The sequence below is a fragment of the Alligator mississippiensis genome, chromosome 5 (genome assembly GCF_030867095.1).
Source record: "Alligator mississippiensis isolate rAllMis1 chromosome 5, rAllMis1, whole genome shotgun sequence".
Lineage (NCBI taxonomy): Eukaryota > Metazoa > Chordata > Crocodylia > Alligatoridae > Alligator > Alligator mississippiensis.
Window position 1 is genome coordinate 2,939,622 of NC_081828.1, and position 26,427 is coordinate 2,966,048.

Consider the following 26,427-nt stretch of genomic DNA (forward strand, 5'->3'; position numbering starts at 1 on the left):
GATGACCTTACTGCTCCCTTCTCTTTTGAGATCAGTACTAGCTGTTGTAAACACTGGACTTAGTACAGACCTGTGAGATCCCTGGTTAACTTTTGGCCACGATGAAAATCCTCTGTTTATTCTGACGTTTTAATCTCCATTCTTGATCCCAAGCATCCTGTGTTTCATACACAAGCGAGTTCTCTTGACAAGTTGACGAAGGAGATGTTGTAATAGATTACTAATTTAAATATTTTTAAACAACCAGTTCAGAGGTATGTATGTATGTATACATGTGATTAGTTGTGGGGTTTATTAAACCATCCCCATAACCATGTGCATTCCCCTACCAATGATGTGCAACTGCTGCTTGGCTCTAGTTCGTACAGAGGGATGCGATTTGCTCCGGGGTGGCAATGTCCGTCCGCACCTCATGAAAACGCAGAACCTTGCCAAGGGGTCAGCTGATGGGATTCAAGACCTGACATTTCTCTATGCTTTCGGGAAGCTGCTTCCTCCTCACCTTGTCAGTATTGCATACAGCTTTTATACATAGCGTGGCTATTGCCTTGACTCTTACCTGTGCTGGAGCTGAAGAGGGTTACAGTGGGCACAACTACACGTTCATTAATGTGCCTTAAATATTGCATATGTAGTTTATGACTTCCTTAATAAAACATTAGCTAAATGCGCAGTACCCAAAGCTACTATGCAGTATAGCACTGGCGCATAATTATTTGGTGCCACTTACTGCACATTTGCCTAATAACACTGCGCGTAGGCTACTAGCCTGGTTTTTGCCATGACACACTACTGTGCAGTGTTATTAGGCTAATGTTCAGTAAGCGTCTTGTGTAGATGTGCCCGGTGTGTCCTATCTTCTGTGACCCTTTAAAATGTCATAGTGTCATAGTGCTTAGGGTCACAAGGGACCTGAACAGATCATCAGGACCCCCTGCCCCAGGCAGGAACAAGTGCCGGGGTCGTATCACCCCAGCCAAATATCTGCCCAGCCTCCTCTTGAAGACCCCCAAGGTAGGAGAGAGCACCACCTCACTTGGGAGCCCATTCCAGAGCCTGGCAGCCCTAACTGTAAAGTAATGTCTCCTTATGTCCAGCCTGAACCTTCTCTCTAGCAATTTGTGGCCGTTATTCCTAGTAATCCTGGGTGGTGCCTGGGGGAACAGAGCTTCCCCCAATTCCCGCTGGTCCCTTCTGGTGAGTTTGTAAATGGCTACCAGGTCCCCCTCTCAGCCTTCTCTTGTGGAGGCTGAACAGGTTCAGGCCCTTTAGCCTCTCTTTGTAGGGCCTGCCCTGCTGCCCCCTGACCATGTGAGTGGCCCTCCTTTGGACCCTCTCGATGCTGTCCACATCCCTCCTGAAGTGCAGCGCCCAGAACTGGATGCAGTACTCCAGCTGCGGCCTGACCAGCACTGCATAGAGGGGAAGGATCACTTCCCTGAACCTGCTTGTGATGCATCTGTAGATGCATAACAAGGTGCGGTTAGCCTTCCTGACCACTTCCTCACATTGGCGGCTTGTGTTCATCCTGGAGTCAGCAATGACTACAAGATCCCTTTCTGCCACCGTGTTGACAAGAGGGGAGTTCCCCAGCCTGTAGGTGTGTTGCTGGTTCCTTCTCCCTAGATGCAGCGCCTTGCACTTGTCTGCATTGAACTCCATCCTATTCTCATCCGCCCACCTCTGCAGCCTGTCTCGATCTAGCTGGATTCTGTCCCTCCCCTCCAGCGTGCCCACCTCGCCCCACAACTCGGTGTCGTCAGCAAATTTGAACAGCGTGCTTTCCACACCCACATCCAGATCTCTGATGAAGGTGTTGAACAGTATCGGCCCCAGGACCGAGCCCTGGGGGACCCCACTGCCCACATCCCTCCAGGTCGAAAATGGCCCGTCCACCACCACTCTCGGGGTGCGACCATCTAGCCAATATGCCACCCATCTGACTGTGTAGGCATCAATGCCGCAGTCACCAAGTTATTTTTAAGAGGATGTGGTGGGAAGCCGTGTCAAAAGCCTTCTTAAAGTCCAGGAAGATGACATCTACCCTGACACCACTGTCCAGGGCCTTTGTGACCTGATCATAAAAAGAAACCAGGTTAAGCAGGCAGGACCTGCCCTCGGTGAACCCGTGTTGGTTGCCCCTGAGCATTACCTGCTCTGCTGGGCCCTTGCAGATGTGCTCCTGGGTGATTTTCTCCAAGGTCTTCCCAAGGACCAAGGTAAGACTGACTGGCCTATAATTGCTGGGGTCCTCCTTTCTCCCCTTCTTGTAAAAGGGGACCACATTGGCCCTTTTCCAGTCCTCTGGTACCTCACCAGTGCCCCACAAGCGCTCATACAGCCGTGCCAGGTAGCGTGCCTTTGTCGTTGTGTTAGGTTGACTCTGAAAGAGTGCAAGATGTAAAAATAGAAGTGACCAAATATTCATCCTCTGACAATAAATCTCTGCTTTATCTTGATATATTTTCATTGATGTTGAATGCTGCAGCAAAGCAGCAAGGGCTGTTATTCTGTGACAGCTTTCTGTATCAGTGACAGCTTTTAATTAGTAAGTAGACTTTGTAATCGTATCCCTCAGTATTGCAATATGATATTTTGGCCGTCAGTGATGTATCTCATCCGAGATTCTTGGTGCCCTTTACAATACCAGGGTAAGCAAAGCTCCCACTGCTCCTGCAGAGTACAGAAGATGATCGCGCGCAGCTGAAACGAAACAACTGCTCAGGGAGGGGCCATCTGGGTGTAGTGATGCCTGTGCTCTACTACGGGCATTTTCCAGGCTTCTGGGCCTTGCTGGTTGCCACATGGGGCCAGGGGAGAATTGTTTTCCTCCCTTGCTTCTGCATGTGTCGGTACTTTTTATTTAATTTAATTTTTTTAAAGCCTTCATTGGAGGCATTGGTTGCTGGCTGCAGCCAAGGCTAGGGATTTTGCCTGGGCTGTGCCAGTGGTCCTGCTGGGACTCAGACATGGAGGTTCCTGGCTGGAGGGCCTTGCCCCTCTGCTCAGGGTCAGACCAGTTGCCTGATTTGGGGGCAGGAAGGAATTTTACCCCATGGTCAGGGGAGGGTTTGTCTTCCGTAGCGAGGGCCTGACTCTCTTCCTGGGATCTCTCAAGTGGATTTTAATAACCCTTGCAGCAGCAGGATGTTGGCTGCTGTGGTCCCCTTGCTTTACCTGTGGCAGACTAGGCTGTTATGTCTTGTGTTGTGCCAGGGTTGCCGTGTCATTTCCCAAAGAGCTTAGATTGGGGATTTGTATGGGATGGTTTGGGTAGGGATGATCCTGCCTCAGGATCCTTTTGAGGTCCCTTCCAGCCCTACATCTCTATGACTAACTTTAGGGATGAAGTGTAGTAGTTAGTAACTGTGTAGTCACACTGCATAGTGATGTGGGACAAAGAAGCATCCTAAAAATGCTGTGTTAACTTCAGCTAGAGTTTTTACAGAAGCAGTATGTCATTTCCCAGGCTGGAATTGGGCCAAGGCATCAGTACTAACACCCTCACTCATCATAGGATCTTGAATGACTCTCTCGACAAGCAGCAATTCCAGCAACGTGCTCTGTGACCCAGCAGTGAGGAAGAAGGGCCTTTCCGTGCACAAGCACCTCTTCCTTTCCATTTGTGTGCACTAAAGAGATTTCCTATCCGTGTCGTGACTCAGTCTAGACCTGGCTTGGCTTTAAAGTACAGGCAGTCCTTGGACCTACGACACAGTTGGTTCCTGAAATCCGCGTCTTATGTTGAAACGTAACTCAGAACTGATTTTCTCATAAGAAACTATGTTATAAATGGGGGGTTGGTTCCTGAACCAAGGCCTGATACCCTATTTTCACTAAAAATACCCCAGAATTTTGTATTCGATCAATTATAGATGAGTAATATAGCTACATTAATGTATTTATATTGTAAATAGCAATCATATTGATTTGGAAGGACTTCTTTGAGGTGACTTGGTTGGATTTTTTGAAGGCTTCTTGGCTGGAGTCTTCTCAGGAGTCCTGGCTGCAGGTTTTTCTGGAGTCTCGTCTGCTTTCGTAAAGAAAGTGTCCGAGGAAGTTTGGACGGGTTCTCCGGGGAGACGAGCGACGCAGCGAACTCGTTTGCTGGCATGGTGTTGGATCGGATCAAGCGTTGTAAAGTCGAAGCGGACATCAGAAAGTTGAAACAGGGTGTCCATTTAGAAACGTGCAAAACGTTGTAACTCGACACGTTGTAAATCGAGGACTGCCTGGACTATCAAATTAGAATGATTTGTGCATAGGAATATGAGTTGAGCTTTTCACAGTAGCACCTGGGATTTAGCCACACATCTTCTGTTGATGTTAACGGGAAATTGTGTGGCTAAGTCTCCTCCATTGTGTAAATACAATCTGAATTTTATTGGAGCAATTTATTTGCAATATTATTTCACAGCCATCTTTTGCTCCCTGGACAGCCACTGGCATACAATTTAAATATATTAAAACCAAATTAGCATATGTTTTCACTATTGTCATAGCTGAACATAGGATTTTGATATCTTTCAGTAGTTGTATGTCATTAGGAATTCTTTCTAGCTTAATTTCTGTATTATATTCTCAGTCTTCTAGAAGCAAATGCATGTTTAATTCTCTATACAGCAAATATAGCTGTATTTAGTATTCAGGAAGGGAAAAGGAGATTTGCCTTTGAATATTCAATTGTAATTAGTTGTGAAGATTAATCTGAAGGAATCATTTATTAATATCTGCTTAGAAATAAAGATCAATAAATAAGCCTATAGTTTGCTTTTTGTAGAGTGAGCTGTAGAATAGCCTGTTTTTATACTTACCAGTTATATTCCTTTCCTTTTCTGAAGCCACGAGGCTGTTTTTTAGTTGAAGCTCTAACAACTTGCCCTAAGTTCAGACCAATAGCATTTTCATATTTTTATTCAGAGCTTTAATGGCTTATCTCCCACTAAGTCAATGGACTTCACCAGATTAAAAACTTGTGCGCCTCTTTGGAAATGTATTTCTCATTAAATATCTAATGATAGCCCTCTCTCTGTGGGGCTTCTGCTGGCTTTTAATGAACGTCAGTCACGTTTAACAAAAAAGATGAATAAGTGCCTTTGGAGAAAGAATATGACAGGTTGAAAACAATTTTATAGTTGAATTTGTTTGCCGGAAAAGCTATTACATGTTACTAAGGAGTTAACGAGTGGAGAAAATTGAAAAACTTAAGATGTGAAAAGCGTGGTGCATAGACTTTGAATGTCTCCATCTGTATAATTAAAAAAAAGTCCTTGTTTACAACGGTCTAAAATGGTAGTAGCTGGGGTGATGTAGTCCAGGAAATACGAGAGAGAAGGATTTTTTTAGGCGATACTTTTCATGGACCAAGTGCATGGCTGGAATAAAGTTAGACAAGCTTTCGAATGCGTGGCATTCTTCCTCAGTAACCGAAGAAGAACATCTTGCGTTTGAAAGCCTGTCTGACTTCAGTAAAAGGTATCACTTCACAAAAAATCCTTGTTTCTCACAAGGGTCTAAGATGTCATTTACTCTGTACATAACCGGTAAAAAGTCCAGTTGTTCCAGCAGCAGTCTTCTAAATTTACCTGTGTTGGTCTCAACAGAATATGGCCTAAAGTTTATAGTTTGTGTTGGCTACTGCGCTTCTTCCTGTGAAAATTCATAATAATCAATTAATGAAATCTGTAGGGGAGAGAAACTCAAGGAAGTTCCCTGTTAAAGATATAGGGAAGGTCTGCCCATTAAAGGCAGAGGGGAGAGAGATGTGTCATATTTAAAATTAAACGGGCATCCTTGTATATTCAAGTGAATTTGCTGTAACTTTTTACCCATAGAAGGAAAACAAACAGAAAGCCCCCCAAATACACACAAACTACAGTGGGTCAAAAGGTTTGATACTCTTGTTCCTTTCCTACTTTTATTTTGCGTCAGTAGAAAATGTTTGTTATAAACACGTTTCTAATTGTTCCGGCTATAGGAGAATTAACGAACTACAAGTCGATCACTTGCGTAACAAATGATTTGCCCCGGGTCATTTTGATTCACTCTTGAACGCTTGGGTCCTGTTGGCTCGGACTGGTAATGTGGGACGGTTCTTGCGCGAAACCTCTGGGCAGGCAGCTTCCAGGTGCATCTTGTGCTAGCCCTGGGTGGGTGCAAACAGAAGTGGCTAAATACAGATTAGAGATTTAAGACCGCCTTCCAGGTGCTTGTATACAATAACTTTAGAGGCTTTCTGCTGGAAAAGAGAGCATGCACACGTTATTGCATGTAGCACACTGCGGTGTTTGCAGTACTACAGCTAAGGGAGCACCGTCTCTAGGTGCCAATCTAAAGGGCACGAGACTAGCAGCCCCTGGGGAATTCCTGCTGCGCGGGGGCTATTGCCACCGGTTTGTGCAGAGCCTGCGTATGTATGTTAACTTTAGCAAATTGTGCTCACTTGCCCTCTTGTTGGAGAAAGGAGCTACTCCACCATGGTCTTAGACCCCTGTTGCTCACGACTTGGGAAATGTCAGTACTTCTAGTTTTGCTGCAGCCCCGACTTTACTTCCTGAGGCTGGAGCTCTGCTTTTGTCTAGCTCAGGTGCTGGCGGCTTGAGACTTAAGTTTCTTCCAAAGCCTAGAGGATGTGGGGGGAATGATTACTGGCAGTTAAGGGGGTGGTAAAGACAGGAAGATTTGGCTCAAACTTTGGAATGAGTTGGTCTTGGTCTCTGGAAAGTTTTCCTGGCTTGATGAAGTAATGGCTGTTCTTATCTGAAGAAATGTACAGGAAGCAAGCTGAAAATTTAGGAACGATCTTTGTTCGTGTTCTGTTTTCAGGGGACGTCTGTGTATGATTAAGCTGGAGACGTACAAATCCTAACCAGAGCACATCCCTGTAATAAAATCAACTGATTATATCAGTCCACTGTCGAGCATACTAATCAGCCATCAGAACTGGAAAGTCATTAAGTGCAGCCTGCAGTTTCTCAAATCTTTGCTTTTGGCGTGTCGTCACCAGGGTTTGTTGGGGATATATTGTCCAGTACTCTAAAACAGATCTTTTGGTATCAAATATATGATCTGGAGTAGTCTGCATTATTAGAGTTGTTCGGAAGCTGTGCAATTCCCTTGCCAAACATAGTGGAAAATATTGAGGTGTATCCCACTTTTCTTTTTCCATTCACGAAATCTTAATGCCCAGAAAACATACATTCACCGAACATCTGCAAAACATACGGCTTGTGGATCCATGTCTGTCAGCTCTGTGTTTAAAACCTACCAGGATACGAGGCGGATCAATGCCTATGATCACCAGCTTAGTGGGCTTTCATTTTGAATGAATGCAAAAGTAATAAGTGCTGCTTTCCCCAGATAAATTCTGCCTCCTCTAAGTCTGGAGATTCTGCTACACACACCAATATAAACCTTTAACCACACTCAGTTTGATCTGTAAATTAATCCTAAGAGTTTGGTCTAGCACAACTCTGCAGTTTGACATTTTATATTTCACCTTCTGAGTCTTGTCATGTGTGAAACTGCCAAGGCGGTGTTTTATTCCCGTAAGATTAAACTGGGTTTTTAACACCAGGAAATGGTTCGCAGGCTATTATCATTTTTCCACCTCAGCACAATTTCAGTAATTACAGAGAACTTCTAAGTGTCTCATTTGGCAAAAGGGATATATATTTTTTTAGTTCAACAAAAGAGCTATTTCAGAGATGGATTTGTGTGCTTGGGATGGTGGTAAGAGAGCATACCATAATTCAAGGTGGGGTTTTTTTGTTTAAAAGGTTCTGTAAAATTAAATGTAAAATAATTTTATCACGTTGAAAATATTTTAGCTTCTATAGTCTAGTAGTTCTACAAATATTCACATGTTCTTAAGTACACTTTACGTATGCACTTAAAAATCACAGTTTATAGGAAGTGTGACTTTTTCAGACACTAGTATTTGACTCTTGCGATATGCATGATCCAAATACAAAACTTCTGTGGATATTCTGTTGCTGTAAATATTGTTGAAGGATGAAGCGATTGGGACCTTTCTCTCTCTTCAGTATTACTGCAAAGCATTCATGCTTCATTTTAGTGACATTTTCAGTCCACAAGCATATAAAATATAGAACGGGGCCTTTGCCGTTCTAGCGTGGATAGTAAAATGGAAGGATTTAACATCTGTGGCTGTCTGGGCTGTTTGCAAATATAGCAGCATAGATGCAAGTTATATCTATCAGTCCTTCTATTAAAATTGTGTGTGGAACCCATCACTGTGTACATCCCAGTATTCAAAAGTGAGCAGTAATTGTTCTCTCTCCCCTTCCAGTCAGAAAGAACCTACACTTTATTTCCCTTTGCTTTCTTAATGTTGTACTGTGGAAAGGGCAAGCTAAAATGCCTCTAAGATATCACATATACCCAATAAGTGAAAAGAAAATACATTTGCCTATCTCGTAATTTATGTCCATAGAGAAGAGACGTAATTAACTGTAACTTAATGGACGCCTTGTGAGGTTACAGAATCTATCAATCAGAAATGAGATGAATACAGTGGAGCTTTATGTGGTTGGAATTCCTTTTAGGGCCAACTACTGAATATCGTTAGAATTGATTACTTATATCATACTTTCAGTTTCTCAAATTGTGTTCCCTGTGATTTACGGGCAGTAGATGTAAGGTTGCTTTTCCAGGAGGGAGGCAGCTTGCTTAGAAGATTTTAGAGGACTTCTCTTTCCCATTCCTGTTCCTATTAAGGCAGCTCGATCTGGCCCATGGAAAACAAAATGCTAAAGTAGCTCTTGTTCTTTTGTTAATGCTCTTCTGCCTACAGTGGAAATTGTAGCAGTTTGATCTTCTGAAATGGCTGATTTTTTTTAAATCTCTGGCTGCATAAAGTAGTACTGAAAAGTACAGGTTTAACAGTCAAGTTCTATTGTTGATGTAAAAGAACTTGCATTTATATCGTTAATGCAAGTGTTTCGTGTACAAAGAAGAGGTAAGTATCACTCAACTTCTCTCATGCTTCTTCTCAAGTACAGTACATTTACATTAGTTATAGTCTAAATGAGTAGTGAACCTGGTAGGCCAAGGAGAACCATTGGGTGCTGACAGCTGTGTAGGTCCCTGCTCGAACTCATGGTGCTTTGCATAAAGTGCCATGAGTTAGAGCAACTCCCCCCACCATCCCCATTCACTTGTTGGGTTGGAGGGGGGGAATCGAGGCTGCCTGCCTGCCCCCCCCACCTCAGATGCTCTCTGTAGGAAGGAAAGAGGGAGGGGAGCCACGGGCTGGGGTTTGCCTGGCCTGAACTGGAGGAAGGGGAGATGGAGGGAGGGGGGTGGAGCTCCAATCCTCCCACCTCTCCAGCTCAGGCCGGGCAAACCCCAGCCCAGAGCTCCACCTTCCCCTCTTCCCTCCCCCTCCCTTCCTACAGACAGCACTGGGGGCCCAGACCCAAACTTGCCACTAGATTGATCCTAGGAGGTTCCCTACGGCACTCCACTTGGGAGCACCTTCACTGGATCCCTCATGAGATGAGGGTTTATTTGTTGCACGTTCAGCCACTTTTAAAGTGCTCTGCAGCCGTGCATGTGTCACAGTTTCGATGACAGGCAGGGTTCTTTGGGTAGATGTGATATCTTTTATTAGACCATCTAAAAAGTTGGGAAAAAGTGCTTTGCACGCTTTCAGGCACAAATACCCTTTGTCGGGCATGTATGTGCCCAAAAGCTTGCAAAGAACTTTTTTCCCTGCTTTTTAGTTGGTCTAATAAAAGATCCCACATCTACCCAAAGAGCCTTGCTGGCCTGTGTCCTGAGACCAACACCCCTGCAACACAATTTCAGTGAACCATTCTTTATCGTTGGTGATTTATTTATTTTACTTTTACTTTTTTTCCTCTGTTCGTTAGGCACAGAATGTTTATTAACCTGTGGGTAGATCTAATCACATAACAGAACTGTGACCTGTTAATTATTTATTTATTTAGGGGAACTTCAGTGTCAGCCAAACTCATTAAAACAGATTAGGGCAACTTAAGTTAACATTGCAAGTTAAATAAATATTTTCAGACTTTATAAATAAAACTGAGCCTGGCCTCATCACTTCCAGGCCAGCCACTAGCTTTTTCTGCAAGTAAAAACAATGAATTATTAACTCTGTAGGGCATGAGTGTGAGAAGATGTGTCTAATAGAGAAGGCAGTGACTTAAATAGATTAATGCTACTATTGCACCATAGCAGGAGAGACAGTCGACTAGTATTTGCTTAATGGTCTTGGCATTTTTAGCAGCTGTGACAGTTTTCTTGCGCCTGCCGTCTGTCTGCTGCATGCCTGGTCTTGAAGGCACGAATTGTCTTACCGCAGGTCTCTGACGAGGCAGAGAAGCATTTCTGAACCGGTATCTAGCAAGAGCATTGCAGCCGCAGCTCTATAGTCATCTCTGAGCAGGCCCTTTCCTTTTCTACCCTTGTTTTTAATGTACAGCACTTGAAACTTTTCTTAAGACAGTATGTTTTTACTTGAAATCTCTCCTAGAGCGATGCATTCTACCAAAACGATGAAAGGAAACGTGCTAATAACACCCAGTCTCCTTTTTCAAATGGTTTTCCAAAACGGAGCCCGCTATTCATAGAATGGGTGTATCAGCCATCTGTGTAACATCATATCATATAACCAGATTTAACTAACAAGAATGAAATTATGCCTATGACTTAATCCTGCGCACCTGGCTCCTGTGAGGACTCTCTCTTATTTTGGAGGACTAATTGCATGGAGACAACAAACAGGATCTGGCACGCATTGATGCACGCTCAACAAGATACAAGATTTTGTCTGATATTCAAATGTGGGGCCTGTCTTTATATACTGAGTTACTGTGTACCTCGCCTTTCATCCAGTCTGCTTGCCTGAACGCTAGAGCTGCTGCTTTGTTTCAGGGATAAAATCCTATCCTACCTGGTTCCTTTGAAATGACTGTCATGGATATGGGTTGACTGACATCATGGTGCTGGGAGCGTTGCTGCTCCCCTCCATTCTTTTCCTCTGTTGTTTCTGCCGGGTTTATGTAGCACATCTAGATGTCACACCTCTCCGAACAGGTCAGAGAGGCAACCACCTGAGACAGTGAAAATGCTAATATCTTTAGAAAGGAGTGTAAATGGCCATAGATGTGCTAATCGGAAAGGAAGGATGGGAGAAACGGTGCCAGCCTGAACATTATTCCTGGGAAATCTAAGCCCAGATGGGCAAAGGAAGTTTCATTGGGGCGTGGAAATGGCAAGATAAGTAAGTGTGAGGTTCCCAGCCAGGACGCAGTGAGAAATCTAGGGGTATAAAATGGAAGGGGAGAGGGTTTTTTGCCAGTGTGAGCTGGTCAGCTGGAGCCAGCCTGCTGTGCATCTCCCTTGTTAGCCCCGTTGTGTGTTCTGATCACAATGCTTGTAAGTGTGCGGGTGTGCTCGTTAATAAGTATTTTAACACTGCAATCGCTTCTATAGTTAGTATTTTGTTATAGCATTTTAGAGTGGTTATTTAAAGTTACTGTACAACTGCTCTTGGCCTTTGACATAAAGCCATTTTAGCTGAATTATTGACTGGGTGGGTTGGGTAAATCTGGTCTGGTATCTTTTATTAGACCAACTAAAATAGTTGGAACAAATTCTTCTTTGCAAGCTTTTGGGTACAAACATTCAAATTCAAATTCCAACAGTATATTTCTCTTTTTTAAAATAAAATGCATTACTTACAGAAGTTGGACATGTGTGCTTCATCTCTTTCAGAACTGGCAGCACTAATACTTAGACTGGAGCGCTGCATTTTGTTTCAGCCTGTCTCGTTAATTGAATTGATGAGTTTTCTGACATGCTGTTGTCATATCATTGGATACAGGTAGCACATTATTGAAACGCACTGCAGCAACATTTTGTAGCGCTGTGTTCAGCTTGCCACTCAAAGTGATTCCTTTCCTCGCTAGTAAATTGGTTTACTGAGGGCTTTAAAGATTCACCAGGGTGATATTAGAGCTAAAAGCAACAGCACAGTTCACTGTTCTTGTCGTTATATCTGACAGTTCGGAGAGGTGATTTTATTAAATTTGAGAAACGGATTATTGTGTAATGTTATCATTTGGAAAGTTTCTGAAATCAGCTATTGAAGTAACTATAGCTATTGCCTTTACTATGGAAAGCAATAGCTGCCGCCTTTTATTGGTAATTCAGGGCTAGACGGAGCCTTCATTTACAGTCCCAGGAAAAAAGCATGGCAATAAGAGCTGGGAGAGAGAATTATGGTGCTGAGAATTGCCGCTCCTTCGCAGCCCTTTCCTTGTTAATCCGTGTCGCTCAACTTGATCAGGGACAGAGTTTTCACTCCTAAACCCTGCTGTAAGTCAGCTCTGCTGGGTGGTTGTTGGAGGGGCAGAGCGCGGCTCCATTCCTCCCCTTAGGAACGTGCCAGGCAGACGGCCACAGCTCTCACCCAAGCCATGATGTGGAGCTTTGCATGATAAGTGGGGATTAGGATCCCAGTCCTCTGCATTATCCGGTGCAGGCAGGCACAGCACTGGCCGTGGTGCATCGCATCCTGCAGCGTTCAGAATAAGAACTGTTTGAAATGCCAAATATCCATATCGGGAAAATGTGCTGGGGAGGGGGTATAGTAAAGATTGTAGAGGGGGGGCCATAGTAAAGGTTGTAGAGGAGGGGGTATAGTAAAGGTTGGAGCCGTATCGGTCTACTGCCAAAGGGAATCAGAACTCGAAGTAGAGGTCCGTGATTCTTTTCCCAGTTGATTGTGATTTCACTACTTTTCACAAATGATCTGTTTGCTGACAGGCAGTATGGGAAATCAATCCGTCTACCTCTTTTACTTGGGGGGGTTTGTTACATTTTATATGTGCTTTTAGAGCAATGATTAATAATACACAGATGCACAGTCGGTGAGTGAGAACAATGTTCAGACATCCCTTCCGTCGCCGCAGACCGTCCGAAAGCTGCCGCTGATGCGCTGGTCTTGCCAGGCAAGAAGCTTGTCAGCAGAGGAAAACCCAGTAGGTTGCACTTCAACAGGTGGCCGGTATTGAGAGGGAGCCCGCTACCCGTCTGAGTTGTATATGGCAGTTGTAACAAGATATTAGTATCAGCACAGGCCCAAAAAATGCTTGGGCTCCAAGAATCACAGTTGTCAAAATCCTTTCAGTAGGTTTAGTGGCTTATATGAGGTGGCCTTGAAGAGCTTAGAAGCAATTTAGTTTTCATTTTCTGTAGTGCTAAACCTTTTTATAATTAATTAGATGATGCGGCTTTTTAATCTTATGTGATTTGTAACAAAATCATAAATTAAAAAAATAATTTCTGCAGCATGTGCCACACATTATTCCAACATTGAGCTCACAGATACCAAGGATTTCTGTTTAAAAGTCCCAGTTATTGGTACTGACGTTTAAAATCAAACACATACACATGTGCATACATGTGTGTGAAGAAAACTGAAGTATTTTTAGTAACCATATACAAAGATCTTGGTAGCGTGGAGTAGAAGACTGTTTTGACAGGTGATTGTAGAGAAAGAAAAGCTTAAACCACTAAGCAAATTTCCTTCCTTTCTTAGTCTGTTGGCTGGATTAGAGTTGATGTCCTTGTACAACCAGGTTAGTTTTTCCATCAGAACTGGAAGGTCTAGCCCTTATTATAATTTCTGTAACACAAATGGTTTATGTGTTGACACAGATTTAATTAATCCCCTGCTGGTTGGTAGTGCACCCTAAAGCAAACATTTGTAGTCAGCAGAGTGCATGGTGTCAGGTCGCTATCCGCTGAGCGTATATCATCTGTGAGGTATTATCTTTAATTTACCAAGCAAAGTGCATCTCTACCCCTGTAGCTGTGAAAATACTTTACTTTTCTGTGGACTCATCCAGCGGATCACCTAGTGCGGCAATACGCTTATCAGACGAGAGAGCCAAGGTCAAAGGCAATCTTGGGAATCCTGCTGCGAGTGCTGGCAGGAGCTGGGGACACCCTGAGGGTGGTGGCAGTTTTCAGTTCATTTGAAAGGGCCGTGTTACGTTGCCATCAGTGCACATCCTGGCGTCCAGCTTTGCCCAGGGGTCAGTGCCATATGTACTGCTACGCGGTCAAGGACAAATAGCAATGCCGAGTGCAAGCGATGATCTTGAATGCTGGCTTGCACGCATCGCCTAGAATCAGATCAGGTCCTTTAATATTTTCACTTAAAAATGCAAGCTGATACGGAGTTGGAGGAATAAGTAGAATTCAGGATTTGATTTTTTTTTTTTCTTATTACATATTAATAACTTGCCGTCTCACCGTTCCCTGAAATGAGCCTGTTTTGACATCCAGCTTGTGTGCATAAAGTCTCTAGTTGGGAAACCAGTTAAGGGTGAAAAGCTGCGTGAACCATGCATTGACTGTTTGAGTACCGTGTAAGCAAGGTTTGGGCTGGGCTACCAGGGCTTCCAACTTGAAACCATGGTCTGTGCACTACAGTATCCCTTCCATGCCATTTCTGTATAATCTTAATGGATAAATTTAAGCTGTGTGGGAAACAGAAGAAGTTATTTTGGTGAAGAGATGGGAATAAGTTATTGATACTTCCACAAAGCTACTTTTTGCTCCTGCGATCAGTTGCTAAATTACTTAAAATACTGATTTGACAAAGTACTGCATTAGCTTCTCTTCTAGTTTTGTCATATCCATGTCAGGCTGCATTGTTAACATTTATACGTGAGATATAGAATCATTACCCCATTAACTGCCAGAGCAATCTTGGTTTTACACTTGACAGCTGTGAAATATAAGGTGCTTATATTTTACTTCTGGTGATGTAACATTAATTAAATGAATGATATCTGTGTCTGTACAGATAACCTTCGGGCTTTTCAGAATCCCTTTTCTTGCCATTTTCAAAGAATGAGTAAAAGAAGACGGCGTTGCACGTCCTTCCGCAAACTGGCCTCGCATGTGGAACCGCGATTCGCATTTCATTACGCTCTTTTTAAAAACTGCTAGTGCTAAACAGTTCCTAAACCAAGTTATTTTCAGTAAATCAGATAATTTTAAGGGATTGCCCTCTGTATGTAGAGGCAGAAGCTAACGGTTAGGTTTTGAAGAACATAAGGTAATTAAAAGACTCAATTCCAGGACATCCCCGTTCTCAGAACTGGATAGTTATGGGAGATGTTTTAACGTCTTGCCAGGACCTCGCATGTCTGCCAGCTTATGCGATTTCATCAGGATTTGCCACGAGCCCTTACACTTACTGGTGATGGGTTTTACTTGTGGGAAAAGGTTGGGGAAATAAACCTAGACTAATTGACAGGCTGTCTGTTTAGTAAAAGGATGCCGCAAGTGAACATGTATCTGGAGGGTTACATTGCAGGTGGCCCAGCACTCGGCTGAGGTCATCGGGGTAATGTATCTAGGTATCGACAGCTCGAGTGCTCAGAGACGGAGAAAGAAACTGCTCCTACACTTCGGGGTTTCACTCTCCTGTTGGGGTTAGGCTGCCTGTGAAAGGAGGCCTTTAACGTAATTAGCACGTGGACTTAAGGGATTTATTGAGTTGTGGGAAAATGAAAGAATTACTATCCAGCTAAATACCAGATCAGATTTAGTGGCTGTAGCTTGACAGTGTTATATTAATTAATCTCAGCATTTTAAATACGAGCTGTTTAACCAATGCATGCAAATGTAGTCCGGAGCCCCATTATATGTAATATATGGCTTCTCCGGTCTTAACTACAAAACTAATTTCTGATCCAGGATTGAAATTTATAGCCAAGTTGTAACTGTAGATTTCCACAAAGCGTTGCCATCCTCTCTTGCGAGGCTTTGTCCGTGCTATGAGATCAGTCAATTGTGGCGTCATTTATTAGGCTGACAGTCAATTCCTCAATAGATTTGAATTTACCTTGGTAAGTTTTAGATGTAAAAACTCAGCTAGCTCTGTCCCAGTGTGAACTTTCCAGTTGACTCAACCACTGAACTTTAAAACCCAGTCTTTGGGCATTTTGTAGCCCTTGATGTGCCTACTTCAGTGCTGCCCCTCGGCATGCCCCAGACGCGTGGTCCAGCGTGGTCGGGGCTGATCCTGCCGTGAGCAGGGGGCTGGACTAGATGACTTGTGAGGTCCCTTCCTGCCCCCCTTTCCTACGATTCCTACATCCTCTGGAGCATCGTCACCAGCTCCTGAACTCCAGGGTCTCAACTGGCTCTCCTGCAGTGGATCACCGGCTCAGCCCTCAACCTGCTTCCCGTCTGCTCCCTTTCCCAGGAATGCCTCCCTTCTTCTTCCAGAATCTGGCATTATTAATCTCGGCTTTTCTCTGGCAGGATCTGCAACGGAAAAAGCCGAATCGTTCTGTTCATAGTTCTTCAGCTTCCAGTCTCATCCCCTTGCATTGGTACCTCCGCGGTACCTTCGATTTGGAGAAGCCGTGCTGGGGGCAGGGGAGGTGGTAGCTGCAGGCTGCGAGCACTGCAGTTACCAGCTCTTTTCTTTCTGCTTCGGTCAATGGAGATGAGAAAATAATGGGAAGGTGGAGGTGGAGTCTGCCGGGGGAAAGGAGAGTGTTGCAGAAGGGCAGAAGATTGTCGCTTCAGTTGCATTGCTGGCAGAGGGCTGGCGGGATGGAGGTGGAGGGGCATTTCAGGTGGGGCCTGGTGCATCCGAGGTGTAAAAACGGATCACTGACTTGAAGGCATTAGCGGTTTCAAATTTGAACTGTTGTGTTTTGGCGACTGGTTTTGCACATTCGGTTAGGCCTGGCTACAGGATAAATGCAAACACGGTACAGGTAGTATCATTCAGGCGGCTCCATGTCTTTGCATATTTGTCTGAAGTCCTTTGAGACGTCAGCTATAAAATATTCGAATGGCTGCTGCTTAACTGAAATGTTTTCAATCTGTACACAGTCGTTGGCTTACAAATGAAAAAAACCCATGTTCTTACTGGCTGTTAAAAATACGAGGCAATGAGAGTAAAAACTAACACAGCCTACATAGAAAGGAATTGGGTGTCCCTTTAAAGGTACTGTTATGAAACTAAGACGCAACATGTATTGTGGGGAAAGAAAACAGTATTGGCAGCTCCTAAATCGTGAGTTTGTGGTGTTTATCTATTTAAAGGCCCTGATTTATCTTATGGATTTATGTTTCTTTGTGAAAATCTTAGCTTTTGTTTATAGAAGCGAGTTAGGACGTCCTGGGTTTAGTTATTGAGAAGAACCTGAAATCCTACCTTCTAAAATTTCAAAACCCAGAAGGCAAATAGAGACCCAAATGCAGTAATTTAAAAATCCTGAGTCATAATTTTTTAATGGATTGTTAGATCTACCTTGGGATGTTTTGAACGCAAGAACTCGTCCGTTTGAGGAAATGAATTAATGTTCAAATAGAACCGGTTGCTGCCTCCTTGCTGGATGTAGACCCAATAGGTGAAAGACTTTAAAAATACAATATACCATATCTGTCTTGTGTTTTATAATTAAGACTGGGATGATACTTTCACAAATATCTCTATATTCAGTTTCTTTATATGAGGTATGTGTATGTATTCTCAGGCAGGAACCTCAAATGCTTTTGCATTTTCTGTAAAACCCAGATAAAGGTGCTCATGCCATTACAGGAGTGTAGCGAAGGAAATCCCTTTCAAGATGCGACATATATGACCGGTTATATGGCACTGACTGCTGCTGTTTAGATTAGCTTTTGACAGTTTGTGTAGTGACAAGAAGTTTTCTTGATGCAATAAGCTGTCAGGCTTCTTCTGGCTCGCACTTGGGATATGCTCGGTGTAGTTGGAGCGGGGAACGATCAGCTGCAGTCGCATTTCAAGCTGTATAGTCTTTGGGAAATCATGCATGATTTATATTAAGGAAATGTTTGAGATTCAGACTATTAACTAGAAACTTTCTAGTGACTTTGAAGATAATTTAAAATAAATATGCAATTTATTCTTGATAGAACTACAACCAGTTTTAAATTAGCATTGTCAAGCACTTAAACCCCAAATGTAGCCCTCAGCTAAAAATGCATGATAGGTTATCAAACTTGTTATGAATTATTTTTTCCTATGGATTTTTCCCTCTTTTTGTTCAGTGAAAATATTTTTACCAAAGCCTTGCCTTTTTAGAGGGAAAACAAAATACAACTATTTTGAAAATTGGAAACAAATTGAGTTTCAGGATTCACTGTCGCTTTTTAGATACAAAGCAGAGAGTAACAGCTTGGAGGAATGGCAACACACACAGATAGCAGATTTTAAGACTTCTGATTGTCTCCTGCTTGATGCCTCTAAGTGCCAAATGCAGCATGAGAAGACTCTTGGGCACGGGACTTTTCCGCCTGGAGAAGCACAGGCTCGGGGGTGACTTGGTGGCAGCCTATAAGTACATCGGGGGGTGCATCAGGATCTGGGGGAAGGTCTGTTCACCAGAGCACCCCAAGGGAAGACAAGGTCCAATGGTCACAAACTCCTGCAGGACCATTTTAGACTGGACATAAGGAAAAACTTCTTTATTGTCCAAGTCTCCAGAGTCTGGAATACCACCCCCCAGGAGTGGTGCAGGCACTTGCCCTGGATACTTTTAAGAAATGCCTGGATGATTATCTTGTGGGGGTGATCTGACCCCAGCTGACTTGTGCAAGGGGCTGGACCCGATGATCTCGCGAGGTCCCTTCCAGTCCTAATGTCTATGAAATCTATGAAAAAAAGATGTACTGGATATAGATATGATTACTGGAAAGCTAAAAAGAAAGGTTTTTTTTTAACCCCCCCCCCCCCCCCCTTCTGTTTTGGCTTGAATACTTTGCATACCATTGCATTTAAAAAAAAAAAAAAAAAAAAAAAAAGATGAACTGTATTTTTACATTGTTCCATTAAAAAGTAAAGTAGAACTTAGGAATGTTCTAATGAACACACCTGTGGCGCAGCGTAGCATTGCTCTCCCCTTTTCCTTTACTGTTTGGTTAGCTTGCTTTCCCCCGATTTTGTGCGGCCTTTTGACGATGGACTCTGAGCAGGACGATGTTACCATCTAGTGGTGAAACGGTGAACTGCAGCGTTGAAAAAAAATAGAAAATCATTGATGTGCTATCCTGAGATGGTAATACATAGATTCATAGATTCATAGATGTTAGGGTTGGAAGGGACCTCAATAGATCATCGAGTCCGACCCCCTGCATAGGCAGGAAAGAGCGCTGGGTCTAGATGACCCCAGCTAGATACTCATCTAACCTCCTCTTGAAGACCCCCAGGGTAGGGGAGAGCACCACCTCCCTTGGGAGCCCGTTCCAGACCTTGGCCACTCGAACTGTGAAGAAGTTCTTCCTAATGTCCAGTCTAAATCTGCTCTCTGCTAGCTTGTGGCCATTGTTTCTTGTAACCCCTGGGGGCGCCTTGGTGAATAAATACTCACCAATTCCCTTCTGTGCCCCCGTGATGAACTTAAAGGCAGCCACAAGGTCACCTCTCAACCTTCTCTTGCGGAGGCTGAAAAGGTCCAGTTTCTCTAGTCTCTCCTCGTAGGGCTTGGTCTGCAGGCCCTTGACCATATGAGTTGCCCTTCTCTGGACCCTCTCCAGGTTATCCATATCCCTCTTGAAGTGTGGCGCCCAGAATTGCATGCAGTACTGCAACTGCGGTCTGACCAGCGCCCGATAGAGGGGAAGTATCACCTCCTTGGACCTATTCGTCATGCATCTGCTGATGCACGATAAAGTGCCAAATGTTTTTCATTCCCTTTTTATCTGTAGGCAAGCAAGGTTCTTTGGGTTACTGTGATATCTTTTATTAAACCACCTCAGTAGGGAGAGTCTGCTGGTGTCTGTGTACTTGCCTGGGTGGAATAGAACATTAAGCCAATATGCAAAATGCAGGCTTGTGAAAATGCAACTGCATTGGCAGGGAAGATTTATCTGTACATTTTTAGGAGATGCATGTCACAATCCATTAATAATAGCATGGTTGACTAATGAACCAGAGTTTTTATCTGTTTTATGTGAAGTTCTCAAACCTCCTTTGTGTGGGCCTTTTAGATGCAAAGTGCTGATCCAGTGTTTCCTTGCCCTTGTCTTCACTTCCCCATGGTTATAGCAATATACCTTGCATGCATTTCCAAGTTGTGTTTCTTTCCCTGGAGAGGAGATGAGAAAGCAAACACATGCTGCACATTACATACGTTGCCTAATGCATTATTGAAACATGGCAAAGAGCTAAACAGAAAAAAATGTCGTCATGAATGGAAGTGATCTTATATTGAAGATGAAAGTTTGAAGTCGTACATGCACAGTTTTGTGCTTTGATTTTGCACAAATACCGTAGGTGCACGCAGGCAAAACCAGACATTTTATGCCTATCTGGTTAGTTAAGTTTCCAGTATATTATTCATGCAGCTGTGATGCAAGCAGTTGCAAATTAGTTGCCAGCGTGTCAGCACCACTGAAAATCTGGCCATTAGTGTTTTACTGATAAAGTAATATTATTCAGTTAGATCATGTTAATTTAGTATCTTCCTCCAGTAATTTTCTAATTTCTTTTTGTTTTCTTGTTTGTTTCCAGAAGGAACTCAGTCTCCCAAGAAGAGGAAGCTTGTAAGTAGAATTACCTTATTTTACCCATTGTTGCCATAAACGTGATTCAGCAAAGGTCCTTGTACCTTCCAGATAGTGAAATCCATACACAGCTATCAGACAGAGCTGTTTGCATTAACCTGGTCTCATGTGTCTGTGATGCTTTTGAAATGTGGTGGCTTCGCTTCCTTGGGTATTAACCTTCTTAAGAATTGCAGCACAAACCGTGGTGTTACTATTATTTAGATTTATGTCCCACTCTGCCCAGCAGGCCCAGAGTGGCTTACACTAATACACCAGCAGCCTACTGGTAGGAAACACCAGTACACTCCCCAAATGCCACCTCAAAACTTGAAAAGCCCAACCCCCCTGCCCCCCAACTACCGCTTTCTTGCCTGACACCCACAACAGCAAACCCTCCGGCCAATCCCACCTGCGCTTCCCAACCACCATTTGCATCCCGATATAAGTAACCCCTTTCCCCTGCGCTTCTATACCCACCGGCCTACCTCACCCCACTACAGAGGGGTTGCAACTGTCCCCAAAAAACACCTACCTCTTTTCCCTTCCCCTCCCACCAGTAAACACATCCTTACATTCAAAAGAACCACAACAGGAAAGTAACACAAAGACACTGTGTCCCTGCCTCGGTTGCTGCCCAAGAGCAATGCCAGAGGTCACCCCCGAGTGTCACCCCAAGTTGATGCTCACACAAAAGCTTGCAAACTGGTTGTGTCCTTCTCCCCCTCTTCAGGTGGCAAAGATGGGGCATTTTTACATGTGGTGTATGGTGGTGGGATACTTGGCGCTAAAGCTCATTGAACGTGTTTTATTTCAAGGTCCCTGCCGCCATTTTTTCACTGCGGAGATGCGTGGGGACGCGGAAGGCTGCCGGAGCGCATCGCTTTCCGTGCTCCAGCAGACTCGATTAATTGAGTCTGCTCCGACGCGCTGGATTTCCAGCAGGCTCCATGCACGTCTATAGGAGCCCGTGGGGCCTGAGCTGGGCCCTAGCCCTCCTCCGCAGGGGAAGGAGCGACAGCAAATGTCCTTCAGCCCAGGGAGACCTGCCTGTTCCTCGGTTTGGTTGTACAAACTTGCATTTCTCAGCAGGCCTGGCTTGTTCTTTACGTGGGGAACCTCTTCTAGCTGTGAGACTTGGCATCTCTGAATCCTTCGCTGCTTGGTTTTTCATTGAGGCTGCTAGTGTGAGCTCTGTCGCGTGCAGTTCAAATTTTGTGGGCTGAATATAGTGTCCAGCGAATCTTGTACGGAGACCACCAAACTAATTCCATTGATCCGTGATAAGAGGGGAACAACTTTTGTCATGTCTGTATAAGCAACATGCTGGTGAAAACCTAACTATAATTATGCATTCACGCAGTTATTTCTGTTGTGGTATCAGGCCCATGGAACTATTGCCACCAAATAGGAAACACTGGAAAAAATGAGGAAAGGCACTTCATGCCCACAAGTCTGTCCACCAGCTCTCCCAACTATACGGTTGGACCAATAAAAGATGTTACAAAAAAGCCTTGCCCACAGAAAAAAGATAGAATTATTATGGTGAAATGCTTTAAAAAATCAATTTATGCAATTTTAACATCTCTTGTGGAGTTTGCAGCTTGTAAGCAAGCCAGGTTTGTTGCAGTGATAGTCTGAGAGGATTTATCCTTTGCTGCGTGTAGTTTTCTGTGAGCCTGGTGTGCGGTAGAATGAAATGGTATTATTGCCCGGATTATAGAGACGCGTGCATGCTAGGTGAATCTCAGTGTAACCGTAAAGCTGTAACTTTCTGTTTGAAACCTGTATCTTAAAGCTTAGAGCCTATGACAGAGGGAAAGCAAGTTTCTCAGGGTACTTTGTATGACTGGACTTAGATTTCTGGTTTTAATAATGAATGGTTTTCCATTTTTATTCTTTAAAAACTCTCCTTTGTGTAAGAAGCAATGTTTGCAAAATGCTGTGCGGTGCCAGTGATTCAGTGCCGAACAATACAATGAGGTCAAAAGGCTTTTTTTGAAATGAAGCATGACTGACCCTTTGTTTAACTCGCGTGATGGTGTTACACCAGTCAGCCACTCGGTTATTTAAAACAAAACAGAGCATGCAGCTCATGCGTTGATGATCTGTCTATATACCGTCATGGCCACTTGACCTTGATTTGTTCGGTTTTAGGAATCATTTTGCTCGCTTTTTGGAAGAAGTTAAAGTTTATAGAATAAGAGCACTTTGACAAGTATTTGAATATGCTCCAGTTAAATATTTGATTAGTGAGTTGTTATTTGTAGCCTTTTTTTTTTTTTTTTAATCCAATGACTTTCTGGACAAAGTTTTTGGAACGAATTGAGGATGCCAAAAATGTTCCCATGTCTTGAGCAAGTATGGAGGTGGGTACAACACAAAACTTTAAATGTCAACAGGAGATTCTTGTAGCATTGCAAGTGGGTCTTCTGACAGGATATATAACTGGATGCTGAGTTTTTGACAGTTTATTTGGTAATTTGACTATTGCTGAAATGCTTGAACTGCCTTCTTATTTCTCTTGTTCCTTTCTTATCAATAACCCTTTGTATTTTCAAGTGGTTTTCTGTAAGTCACCTCTCTGAAGGGAACGTCAGCCTCTGTATCAAGAGGCCCAAAGGCACCTCTCTGGACCGCGCAGAAAACTGTTGCTGGGACAGTTTCCATTCTTGGCAGCACATCGCTTTCAACCTTCAGTTTACAGCAGACTTGATTATTTTCCTACATTTCCTGGGACTCTAGAAAGTGCGATCGGTCAGACCAAGTTCTTTTGAACGGCTTTATTTTTATTAGTTTGAAAAACCATGTTTAACTAGTTAGTACTTGTGGCTTTCCTTTATTTCTGTTTGATAGCCACCAGAACCAATTACAGTTGTCCAGCCTAGTGAGAAGAGCCTTGTGGGCCTGAGGATAGAGAAAAAACTGTTCTGTGTATCCCAGGGTTTTCAGTAGTTTGCGGTGTCAAAGGACTGCAGTCCTTCTTAGGTGAGCTAAATCTGTGCAGTAAGATCCATGGACCCTACTATTTTTCTCCCATCCCTGGTTCGAGGAGGTTTTGATTTGGAAATAATACTTAAAACGGGGAAATGTTCTGTCGAAGGAGAAAGTTGAGGAGTGGGGAGCCCTTGCACCGTGCCTTAAAACAACTGGAGGCTTGATCATTCTCCGTTGTTCTGGATGCCTGCTCTACACATTGCGAGCTCTGATTTAAAAAAATTTGTTCCATAAGTTTCATTGTCCTCAAATGCTGGAGTGCCGTTGTAGCTCTGGTGCTCCAGGAAATGTCTGAGAAGCAAGACTTTTTTGTGATATTTTCTGTTGTCTCCAAGGAAGAGCACTTGATGCCCCGAAGCTTGTTCAACCTCTTTCTCCTTCCAAGTATACATTTTATTGGTCCAATAAAAAATATCACAAAAAATCCTTGCCTAATGTCCCAAAAGAATTTAGTTTTACTGAAGACAAAGCTACGCCCTCATCTGTTGACTACGGTACATGTAAGGAGCAAAGTCATGAATTGACGGTGGGGCGGTGCTGTCCGAGTTCGAGCTAACGGAGGGGTTGGGATGCAGATACGTTCTGTTTGGGATGGCACTTCCTCCGGAGGTTGTGGTCACTCACCTTTCCGAGTAGCTGCAGCTTTTGCATTGTGTCCCGTGTATTCAAACATGCAGCGCCTTGCAATATTTCACACGAGGAGTGCATGGATTGTGGTGGAAGGACTGTTGTCAAGAAGGAATGAGATGGACAGATTTTCTTAAGAAGTTGGAGGTTGAAGGAGGCTCTGTTTTCCACCTTCTTTTTAAGCCACAGCAGCTATGTGATTCCCTTGTGTGAGTATTGGCAGGAACAGGGCCCTGAGTCTTTAGACCAATTTGAGTGGTTTCTTTGATGGAAAATAGGGATATTTCTTCTAGTTAATTCTTCTAAGTATTGCTTTATATTTTCCCAGTTCTCCCTGGGTTCAGTTTTTGCCAACTCTTCTTTATCCAGAAGCTCGTCTTCATTATCTGTGTGTTGACATTATTTGCAGTTAAGAAATGCAATTTTCAGTCTTCAGGTTATGTTTTTGGGAGTGGAGCATGGGGGATTCTGTCACTTTAAGTACTTTGTTATATAGAAGCTGAAGAGGAGAGGTGGTACAAAATGGTCTGTGATGCATGGATAGCACACCTGTCTCATTCCAGGTACAAAATGACCATCATACAATCATTGCCTCTGTATAGGTCTGTGGTTACCTGCTGGTGCACCCACCCCTGTCTCCACTTGCCCATTGCCATAGGACTGAATATTGAAGAAAGACTCCTTCTTTTAATGCAGGGATGCTATAGCACATCAGCAGCCACACAGTATTTTTCAGGAAGGAAACCGTAATCCAATGGCAAGACAAACCTAAAGAACTGGAGGTTTCTTTTCAGCTGTAGCCTTCATCCACCTTTGCAGCCGTTGTGAAGTATTCCTTCTTCATCCGCCTGCTCCACCGTTTATTTTTATTTTTGCATCACTATTAGTTTGGAAACCTTGTTTTGGATATTGCCACCCTGGGTCACCCTACCAAGAGTAGAAAACTCCACACGGCATTGGTCTTGAGGTCACTGATGGCACACGTCGCATCAAAGATGAGCTGGCTTATTTCGGATCCACGCTGCTCACCCGGGATGGGGAGGGGGCTAGAAAAGGTGCCCTGAACTTAGCTTTTCTCATTTCACCCGGCTGGAGAACTGCGTTTCAGCTCAAGTGATGAAGTTTGCAGCTTGGAACATCCTCACCCTGATGGATAGTAGTGACCAACTGGAGTGAAAGATAGCACTTGTGGCCATAGGTCTTGCATGATTTAATAGTAACATTGCTACACTTAGTGAGAAGAGGGACAGCTCTTAGAGCAGGGGTCAGCAACATTTTTGGCTTGGTGTCAAAAACACCCCAACCTCCACCCACACTTTGACTTGGCGTGCCAGAGACAGACAGTGGGGACCTGCAAGGGGCCCAATCCTCGTTGCTGGTGGTGGGTATATGCATGCCTCCAGGCAGACAGCAGGGGAGAGGCCTGGTTTGCGCTGCCCCGGCCCCTCCCTGCCCTGCACTCTGAGGTGCATGTGCAGCCGCTACTGCCACGGAGCTGGTGATGGGGCTACAGACCCTAGTGCAGCTGTTTGCAGCCTGCCCGCCGCCTGCTGCAGCAGCCAAGAGCCCAGGCCAGCTGTGGAAGGCAGGCAGGATGCTGCAAACAGCTGCACCAAGGTCCGGAGCCCTGGCTGGGCTCTGTGGTGGGGGTGGACCCTGTGCATCCTGGGACATCCAGCTGGGAAGAGACCTGGGGCAGTGGCAACTCCGTCCCCTTGCCCACTGTGTGCCCAGAGGCGCACCTGCAGCCAACACTGCTACAGAGCCTGGCTGGGGCTCCAGACCCCGGTGCAGCTGTTTGCTGTCTCCTGGCTGCCTGCCACAGCTGTCCTGGGCTCTGGGGAGCTGCTGCCGGCTGTGGAGCCTGGGCTGCTTGCAGCAGGGCTTGCTGCCGAGAGAACAGAAGAAGAGTTCTGTTCTAAACTCAGCCGCGTCCTGTCATCTGTCCCCAAAAAGAAGATTATTCTTCTTGGCAGCTTAGTGCTAGGGTGGGCAGGGGCTCTGAGCTATGGAAGGAGGTCTTGGAAAGCAAGGGACGGGGAAGTCCCCTCCAATGGAGTTCCCCTCCTGAGCCAGTGTTCAGGACACGGGCTCGTCATCCGCTCTCCTTATTTTGCCAAACAACACATGGAAGACATCGTAGATGCACCCCCGCTCAAAACGCGGGCAGTTGATTGACTGCCTCGTAGTGCATGTCCAGGACCA

The 26,427-nt window shown here is 44.3% G+C and overlaps 1 protein-coding gene across 5 annotated transcripts in view; it reads left to right on the top strand.

Moving 5' to 3' along the window:
• The window catches only part of MAST2 (microtubule associated serine/threonine kinase 2), a 309,296-nt gene that overhangs the window by 129,863 nt on the left and 153,006 nt on the right, over positions 1 to 26,427 (top strand). For all 5 annotated transcript variants that reach the window (XM_059727771.1, XM_059727772.1, XM_059727773.1 and 2 more), the window contains one exon: positions 20,567 to 20,598. In XM_059727771.1, coding sequence (XP_059583754.1) covers positions 20,567 to 20,598 — 32 coding nt within the window. The remainder of the gene's footprint in view (positions 1 to 20,566; positions 20,599 to 26,427) is intronic.